The sequence below is a fragment of the Lepisma saccharinum genome, chromosome 1 (genome assembly GCF_977018435.1).
Source record: "Lepisma saccharinum chromosome 1, izLepSacc3.1, whole genome shotgun sequence".
In the NCBI taxonomy this organism is placed as follows: Eukaryota; Metazoa; Arthropoda; class Insecta; order Zygentoma; family Lepismatidae; genus Lepisma; species Lepisma saccharinum.
Genome location: NC_139229.1, coordinates 139520947 through 139531324, shown reverse-complemented (window position 1 = coordinate 139531324; position 10378 = coordinate 139520947). Strand labels below are relative to the sequence as shown.

The 10378-nt window shown below is 34.9% G+C and overlaps 1 protein-coding gene across 9 annotated transcripts in view; it reads right to left on the bottom strand.

Moving 5' to 3' along the window:
• LOC146001615 (mannosylglucosyl-3-phosphoglycerate phosphatase) overlaps positions 1-10378 on the bottom strand; it is an 87471-nt gene that overhangs the window by 26585 nt on the left and 50508 nt on the right. For all 9 annotated transcript variants that reach the window (XM_083139191.1, XM_083139172.1, XM_083139227.1 and 6 more), the window contains 4 exons: positions 9908-10056; positions 9038-9154; positions 4785-4907; positions 3789-3954 (listed from right to left, as the gene is read on the bottom strand). In XM_083139191.1, the coding sequence (XP_082995317.1) occupies positions 3789-3954; positions 4785-4907; positions 9038-9154; positions 9908-10056 (555 nt within the window). The remainder of the gene's footprint in view (positions 1-3788; positions 3955-4784; positions 4908-9037; positions 9155-9907; positions 10057-10378) is intronic.

Genomic DNA, 10378 nt, shown 5'->3' with positions numbered 1-10378 from the left:
CTGGCTTGGACATAAACTTGGTGATTGAGTTTATCAATGTATATATTTTAAAAAGAAGCAGCCTTGTACTGATACAAAAATTGCCCTATTTGAACACCTGTTGTGCCTTTAAGGGCATGGTTACAGTTTTTGGATAATGTACACATTCTTTTTGATTCTGTTGAAACGTGATCAAATATTGAGCAGATTCTACGGTACATCATGTATTTGTCTTAAAATGTTGTATCATCCAATTATAGTCTGCAAAATGTGATGTAGGTTATACAAAATATAATTTTGAACCATTCAGGTAAGCAAGAAAACTTGGCAGCTACGTACAGTTGATGCACAACTGTTTTAACTTGAACAAGGAGGAGGAAGATGATATAGAAAGAGGTGCATACTTAATATAAAGGGTTATAAAAGTTACTTTGTCTGTTAGAAACTGCAAACTGGAAATCTTTGGTCACCATATTGAACAATTTTATTTCCAAATATAGAGCTGAAATCCAGTATGGTAATGTCTATGGAATTAAATGGTGCAATTTTGGTGAAACTCAAAATTCCATGGTCACCATATTAACCATATCCTGTAGGTTTTTGTTTATCTCACTCCAAATGGTCCTTTCTAATATTCACAGATAATGATAATAAAATAAATAACTACAGTAACAATTGTTTAAAATTATGAATACGGGCCATTGAACACCTCACTATAGAGTTGTTTTGTATTTGAAGAAAGCCCTCTGTATCTTTAAAAATTAAATAGTTCAATATGATAGCCACAGATTTCCAGATTTCTAGTATTACTATCTAATTCTATTCACATGAGTATAAATTACTACCATACTGAATTTCAGCTCTCTATCTCTGACATGCATAAATTATAACAGAAATCAGAAAAAATATCAGACAAAATATCATGGAGCTCAATCACCACCACGATAACTATTGTGGTCAAGAGACCGTATATATCGTTGCTCTAATTGATGGGTACATCGGCTCAACCCTGGGGGTAGAGACTGCCAGAGAATGGTGATGATCACATCACCTCCACTATGGCCAAGATTGAGTGTGTGTGTAATCACTACCTGTAACTGTTATGTGCCCTCATGGCACATGCAAAATTTGTGCTTAGAATTTCATCGTAAATCATTTAAGTTTTTAAAGAACCAGTAAAAAAATTAAACACTAATCCACCAAGTAATATTTATTATTATTCTTGGGACTGAAGTATCTTCTTTTTTTTTTTTTTTTAGTAACTTCTAGTAATTAGATGTAAGCGAGTTACTAACTTTTTCGTGAAACTTACTTGTAGAGGTTCTATTAATTTTGGTGGGCTCTGCCACCATCTGCACTTGTTGCTTCACTGCTGGGCTGGCTTCCGGTTCCTATTATTTCCCTGTGTGCTGCTAGGGAAACTAGCACACAAACGAGTGACCAAAATAACCAGTGCTCTAAACAAACACAAATTACATTTTCTCTCAATCCTTATAACCCAGGAGTACATAATGCCCAGTGTAAATGCAATTTGCACTACATTGGCAGATCAATCTGAGCCATAAATGAAAGCATACAACAGCACTTATCAGATAAAAAAAAATCCAACCAACTACCGGACTAGCAAAGCACCTCAAGTTCAACAAACACACGGTTGAAAAAGTTAGTCACGCATCACACACATGCTGATTGACACCAAAATCAAAGCGACACACACAATTATGCACTTTCCGCATGAACTGAACATCGACATCAGTCAGGCACATCACATTTTGCTCCCACTACCGCAACAACTTAAACCCAGTGCATGCGGCAGACGAACTGGCTACACTAGCACTCATAGTGGCATTCAGGGAAACGACAGAAACCGGAAGCCAGCCCAGCAGTGAAACAACGAGTTCCCAAGTGGTTGGTGGCAGAAACCACTGAAATTAATAGAACTTCTACAAGTAAGTTCCACAGAAAAAGTTAAAACTTTCTTACGTTTAATTATTATCAACCGTGTCTTTTACTCTTCAAACATGAAATAACTTAGTGATAAGTAGGGCTGAGCTGATACCGATACATCGGCAGTATCGGTTAATTTTCTTTTACCGATACCATCTACTACCAAAGATTTTCAGTGGCTAAAAAGCAGGCCAAGGCAACAGCTCATCTCAACATTTGTCCTTTCTAAAAGTTTGTTCGCCCTTCCTTGTGACAGATTAGGAGACCAGTACAGGAAGTTCCATAGATTTTTCTAGAAACACTGGATAAAACCCCACCCTCCTGGGAAGCAGATGGCAAGATCAAAGGCATGGGCAAGTGAAAGCTGAACCCAAACGTAACCATGAAGGCACGTAACTGCTTAGTTAACGCTGTAGGAAACAAACCATTTATTGCCAATTCTTGCTTGAAACTCGTGGTGGTAAGGTAGCTGGATTCTATTAAACTCCCGTGCCACTAATGCCGGGTCAGGTAGTTGCGGAGTTCTTGCAAAACAGGGATGAAGGTCACTTTGTTTTATCTACTTTCAAGTGGGAAGGCGAATCAGCAATTCATACTTATCCTCTTCACTCCTGTCTTTCGGTATCGGCTAATGAGGGTTATTAATTTCCGCCGTGGCGGAGTGATTAGCACATCGCGCAATGACGCCAGGGTTCGAATCCCTGCCTGGATATGGATGTTTGGGAGTGTCCATTCATCAATTTCATCACATCATCACTCATCCCCATCTTTGCAAATTAGCCAAAAGTGGCACAAAAAGCAAAGTAAAATAAAACAAATCAAGCAATCAATTATTTCCGCCGAAATTAGATTGGGAACATACAGCTTTGAATGACGGTACTAAGGAAGATAAGCTAATCGGGTACTGGACCTACATATTAAAGTGGGACTTGAACAACTATGTGCCTCCATTGATTACAAGGCGACGGCGTTACCATTACACCATCGGGGAGGCTCCTCTAAAGATTTATGTACAGCACTACTTACAATAATGTAAAAAAAAATAATATTTATCACGAACTTTACTTTTCAGCTAATGGACGTACGATCATTCCATTGTCATTCAATAAATATTAAATTTTTTACTTCTTTGACATTTATTTCCTTGCCAGGACAGTTGCTTTTACACAAATTTTAGTGGTCTTAACTACACGTAAGCTACATAATTAATATTTGCTGTTTTATCTCTGATTTTATAGCATCTTTTTATTATTTATGTAATAACAATATTTGTTAATCAAGATAGAAAGAAGAAAATAGGTATTAACGTCTGTGGTTACATACAACAATACTCCATACGCATCGAAGAAATTAAGTACTAATTAATTAATTTACATATTATTACAAATCAACCAATAATTATATTAATGTATTAAATAGAAACCCTTTTATTATTATATTTCTGACACACTTAGCTCGTACTGGCTCTCCAAATTATATAAATACGTGCCTAGTGATGTGACGAGTTAGCCTTTTTCTTTTACACTGGAATTATACAAGTATCGGTATCAGTGGGTATCGGTCATGGTACCAGTATCGGCAAATGGTGGTATCGGCTCAGCTCTAGTGATAAGTGAAGAAGAAATATGAAAATTCCTTTCAACATTCATAATTTGGTAGCTATGGCTTACCCAAACTTTTATCTGTGTAACCAATGAAAATCAGCAGTCATGTGATTCATACAAAAGGAGCTATTTCCAGTAATGTATAAAAGGTCATTTGTACAGTGAAGGGCACTTATTTACGCTATTGAACAATGTACAAGTGCTTTTGACTGTACAATAACAACTAATAACAATTACTATTATAAAACATGCACTTACTTGAGTATTTCTCTAGGATTTCTTTCAATTTAGGATCTTCTTCAAATTGTGATGTTACATTAATTTCTTCTATATTTACATCTACATGTTTGTTATTGAACGTTAAAGTTATTTTGGAAAACTGTCTAAAATCTGTTCCACTTTTAACTACATATTTTCCATTGAACTGTAATAGAAAAATATAGCTCATATGCATTACTATAATACACAGAAACAATATTGAAGACAAGAAGTAGGTAACAAATATCTATTACAAATACAATCTTCTTTAATTTCTGATAACAATTTTCTACCTGAAGTATTACATTTTCAACATGCCTAAAGTACTTTCTATCTGATATTGAGCATCACTAGTTACAAACTCCTATGATCCTCCCATTTCCATGTCTAAAATTTGGATGGCTATCACCTTATTATCTAAAACTATTTGTTTACCTCAAAGATGTCTAAAATTAACAACAAATTATCAGTTAATACAAGACTAAATGGAGATTTCTTCTAGATGTACTAAAAGGTGATCCTTCCCTTTGATGTACAAAATCAACTAATCATCTCTTTCGGAAATATATAAAAGTAACCATGAATCGTCAATATAAATTTTCCCACTTTGATGTCCAAGGCAGCTTTCATCAGACTGAAGGGACAAGCAAAAAGTGTCCAGAGACAAACAACATGGGGTCTCTCCAGCTTTTAAGTAAGATTGGTCTGAAAGCTCTGTTAAATTAAGCAATCAAAAATCGACTTTGAATGAAGCTAGAAGACAACAGCTAGACAATTACATATGGAATCCATTTTAATGCAAAGACTATTCAAGTTACATCTTCTTTTGGAGTATGAAACAATGCTAGGAATTACACCTTAAACCCTTTGACATCAAGACACCAAGCATTTGGGAAGCACTGGTTCAAGTTGACAGGTTGTAAAAGGAAAACAAACAATTTAAACAGCAAAATTACACCTACATATTTGATACAAGTTTCCTTTTTTAACACTTACTTGTTGAACTTCATATACATGGTCATGGCCACCTAAAATCAGATCTATGTCATCTACACTTTCCGCTAACTTTATGTCATTTGGTGTTCTCATGTGTGTCAATGCAATAACATAATCACAGCCCTAAAAGTAAAGGAAATAATTAGATATTCAAAGCTTGTACAATCACATGAACTTTCACATTGTAACAACAACATCAATGCAGTCATTATGATGCAGAGGTGCACATGACTACAAAGTTGCAATATATTAACCAACTACAATTGTAATATTTAACATGAATTTTAATACATTCATTTTCTACATTTCTTCTGTTAACTAATGGACAATAGTAACATTTCCGAATTGTACTATCTGCCTAAATATCGAATATGTAAATTATTCACAAATTTACATATAAACATATGTGTCATTAAGAATAAATAATGTAAGTGGTCAGCATTCCACTTATTTTCATTACTAATCCCAGCAATTTTTAAAATTTATTTTCTTTCATTTTTAAAAAAAATATTTTATTTTTCAAACATAATATTTCCACTGTCTTTTTTAATGTGTCAACAAGGAGAATGAAGAATCTGGTCATGATGATCAGAGGTTGGTTTTCATTCTTCTCTTTATTTTATTTTTAGTTTTTTTCTTTTTTTCCCTATTTTTCTTTCATCCATTATTTAGTTTGTACATGTAACATCTATTTTGCAATAGTATAAACTTCTTGTGAAACAATACAGCTCAGATATTTTTTTTTTTTGAATTTTTTATTATTACTTGTTTCTGGTGCAAGCATGGTACATTTTTTCAGCTATGTTTTCTAATATGTAAATATTGAATAAAAATCACTAACATCTGATAAAACTGTCACAATGCTCAATCATTTACACATTTCAACGATGAAATCTTATAAATCAATCTCTTGTATGGTTGACACAACAAATTGTTGCAATGAGCAATAGAAATGTGGCAATTATGTTTCCTATTATAATTTGCAATTTGGAAATTCACTGGATGACTGTTTATCAGTCAAAAATATTGTGAAGGTGTATTTATCAAAATGTGCTACAAGTGATTATGTATAATTATGTTGGCACAAAGCTGTAAGTTACGCATGTTCATTAATTTTATCATGTAACTAAATGCAACATAATCTGTTATTGCTACAACTCAATTAGTAACAGTATCTGCAGTATTACATGCTACTTTACAGTGTCCTTTAGAGAGCATTGGAACTTTCAAGAGCACACCAACAGAAAGGATGCTTGAAAAAAATTATGGGTAGAAAATTAGTCCACCATCCCACAAATATAACAACACATACTTTCTTTGCTGCTAATGATAATAATAATAAGAATGCTGCACCAAGTTACATAACAGAATCCATAGGCGTGCACAGACCCTCTGATTAGGGAGAGGGGGGGGGGGGGCAAGCCATGATGAAAGTTCAGTTTGGAAAGAAAAACCTAATTTTATTTCACTGTTTTAGTTTTATTGCATTGATGTGTGTGTATATATATATACAGGGTGACTGGTAATTAGATGTATTCCCTGAAAGGGGTTAAAGTAGAGACAATTTGCAATAAATTTGACCATATGATACCCCGTCCGAAAATTAGTAGTTTTCGAGATAATCGAGTTTCAATTGTTTTTTTTAAAAAATGACAATTTTCCACATAAAAAGATGAATTGAGAAAAAACTGCTCATTGTATGGAACTTATTTCAGCATTTTCTGATAGCTAACAAATAAGTGGTTCATCGAAAAAAAAAGTTTTTCCCAAATAACAATCACATGTAAGTAACGGGTGGGTCTAAACTTACAAGTGATGATAAAAAAATGCACTCTTAGTTTACTTGGCAACGTATTAATAACAAAAATGGTATGACACGAAGCGTACAAATTACTTAAATTACTTCCTTGTGACATCTGCTCTCCAACAAGGTACAAATGTTGCTAACATACACATTTGTGTACAAGAAATAATACTTCATTCATCTTCATGTGAATGGAATCAATGAACAATACAATTAAAGAACATTACACGTCTTGCTCAAAGTGGGCACCTCCGTTACGAATGCATGCACGCAGGTTTTTACGGACATTTGGTCTCTTAACTCGTGATGTGATGGTGTCCTTGATGTGTTGACCAGCTGTTAAGATCCTCTCCCTGAGCTCTTCTTGCGAGTTAACCGGTGTCTTGTCATGTGGCTCCAAATGTAAAAGTCGCAAGGCATCAAATCGATAGGGGGATCAAGCTGGGCAGTCATCATGATGATAAATCATGTCACGTCTTGTAGCTAGAGGCACATCCTCCAACAACATTGCCATCCCGTTCCTCAAAAAATGTTCATAAGTGATGCCATTTAAGATTTTGGGCAGGAAAAATGGCTCGATGAAATGATTGTTGATTACGCCCATCCATACTTCTGCTTGGGCGTGCGACATTGGCTGGATGAAAATTACCCAAAGAAATGGATTGGCCGAGGTGGTCCGATTCCCTGGCCGGCTCGATCCCCCGATTTGAAGCCTTGCGACTTTTACATTTGGAGCCACATGGCAAGACACCGGTAAACTCGCAAGAAGAGCTCAGGGAGAGGATCTCAACAGCTGGTCAACACATCAAGGACACCATCACATCACGAGTTAAGAGACCAAATGTCCATAAAAACCTGCGTGCCTGCATTCGTAACGGAGGTGCCCACTTTGAGCAAGACGTGTAATGTTCTTTAATTGTATTGTTCATTGATTCCAATCACATGAAGATGAATGAAGTATTATTTCTTGTACACAAATGTGTATGTTAGCAACATTTGTACCTTGTTGGATAGCAGATGTCACAAGGAAGTAATTTAAGTAATTTGTACGCTTCGTGTCATACCATTTTTGTTATTAATATGTTGCCAAGTAAACTAAGAGTGCATTTTTTTATCATCACTTGTAAGTTTAGACCCACCCGTTACTTACATGTGATTGTTATTTGGGAAAAACTTTTTTTTCGATGAACCACTTATTTGTTAGCTATCAGAAAATGCTGAAATAAGTTCCATACAATGAGCAGTTTTTTCTCAATTCATCTTTTTATGTGGAAAATTGTCATTTTTTAAAAAAACAATTGAAACTCGATTATCTCGAAAACTACTAATTTTCGGACGGGGTATCATATGGTCAAATTTATTGCAAATTGTCTCTACTTTAACCCCTTTCAGGGAATACATCTAATTACCAGTCACCCTGTATATACACAATGACCCATACATACATATTATATATATATAACATACATACATAATCAATTCATACGCCCCATAACAAACCGCAAAAATGATATGAATTGTGTCTGAAATTTGCACGCTCCTTTTCCTCCAAACAATTGTTCAGGCATTTAAGAGAAAAGCTGTTAGCAGTAGTACATAAGTTGTTCATACTTCTCTCCCTAGCAATTTACAATGCATTACAGAAAAGAAATTGCGAGCAAAGCGAGCAAGAAAATTATCAGATCGAAATTTTTGCAAAATGAAAACAATATTGATTTAATATGGTGCAAAAATTTTCATGGATTGCCATGGCATTCTCTTTTACATTTTTTTTCATTTAGACCATTCGGCATCCACAGCCAACTCCAGCCGACATTGCGAGCGAAGCAAGTAAGAATATTTTACGAAATGTCTTTTTATTTGTATGAAATTTGATATCGAGGTGGGCAATTGCAGCTCTGTGTCCCCCTGCAGGTGCTCTTGACTGTCTGGAAGAAATAACGCAAGAAAGACGTGAAAAACGAATTCCATCTTGAGTATCCTTTTGTCCTGCTACTCTTAGATTCTGCTAGTCTTGCTTTTCTTTACTTCCATGTTTGCGCCCCCCTAAAACTGATTTCCGTCCAACCTTAGAAAACAAATGTCAACCTAAAAATAAATTTTCACATGTATAATTTGATTTCAGTCATAGTAACTTACATTAACTATTATAATGGGGATGCAGGAATGCGATAATTTCAAATTCAAGAGGTGTTTTTTTGAGAGGCAACACTGTAATCGGGGTAATATGCCTCATGGAAAAATACCTTGCTTGTCCCTCTATAGAAAAAATCTGCAGACGTCCAGGATTAAGGGGGGCATTTGCCCCCTCGTGCACACGCCTATGACAGAATCAATTATGGAGTAGCAACTTTATAAATGTTCTGGATATTTATTTTAATTTTCCATTTGAAATAAACAATAATCACAACAACAGTTGTAATTTTACCTAAACATACAAGTAGTTTACCTGTTCTTTCAATTGCTGGCCAAGTTTTTGTCCAGCTTCAACAAAATCTATGAATGTGACCTCCTCTGGATTGATCATAGCGAGCGTATCTAGCCACTCCTGCTCCACCAGTCCAATCTGTAACAACAAAACCAATTTTGGTGTGCCAAACGGATACAGGCAGAAATTCATGATTCAGCCACAGTGCATGGATGTGAACCTGGGGTGTTTCTAAATAAATTAATGACCACTAGTCATCAGGAGATTGCATGTTTACCTAACCAAACGCAATGTTAAAACAGATTGTAAAATTAACCAAGACAATGAGCACAGCATGTGCCTTCCTTTGGTTGTAATTAGACCGGAACATACACTGATACATCAATATCAGAAAGGGTATTGTTTGTAATTCTATCACAAAAACTGATAGATATTTTTCAAGAGCCTGGGTATCTCATGGATTCGGCACAATGACATATGGTATTTTTTTGCAAAGCTTAAATACCCTGGAAATTAAGGAAACTACATAATTTTCATTAACTTTGAACTAACATGGTGTGGTAAAAATGTACTTAATGACTAAAAGACAGCTATTTTCATCTTATTAACTCATATTTGAACCTAGTAAAAGCCATACTTTGGTTCACTGATATGAAATAGTTACCATGGAATACTCATTACACCTCAAAAATTTGTTTTTTAAGTTCATCTTATGCTCAGACAGGCTAATCTGAGCTTTACCTATGGTTTTAAAGTGGAGTCCCAACCACTATGCAATATGCATTCACTGGGATTCACTGCATTCTAAACCTGTAACCCTTAAAACAAGGTGAGAGTACGACTAGGTTCACTGGTCATCATCTCAAGAAGAAAACAAATAATTACACTTACAAGGCCAATTTTCTTCCCATTCCACTCTACCATGTGCGTTATCTTTCCATCTGCCAGTGGTCTGCCTGTCTCATTATCTATAACGTTGGACATTAACCATGGAAATTTTGTTTGTTCAACCCAATCGGCCAGGACTTCAAGACCAAAATCTGAAACAGAGAATAAAGTGAACAAACATTCAATTAGTTAAATCTAAAAGTAATAATGGTTTTTATTTAAAATTTGTTTTTTCCTTAGTCATTATTAATGTGTTTCTTTTAATGAAACATCTTTAAGCATTACAAATACAAAATTTAATTTGACTGATATACTGAAATCTACATGGACTGATTTGATATTTACAAGTAAATGAATATTTAATTATTACAATCAGGGTGCGAAATCATTAAAAATTGGTGGGGGGAGAAAGTTGTTAATCTTCAGACCCCCTCCCCCACAAACATATGTGTACATTATACGATATACATATTT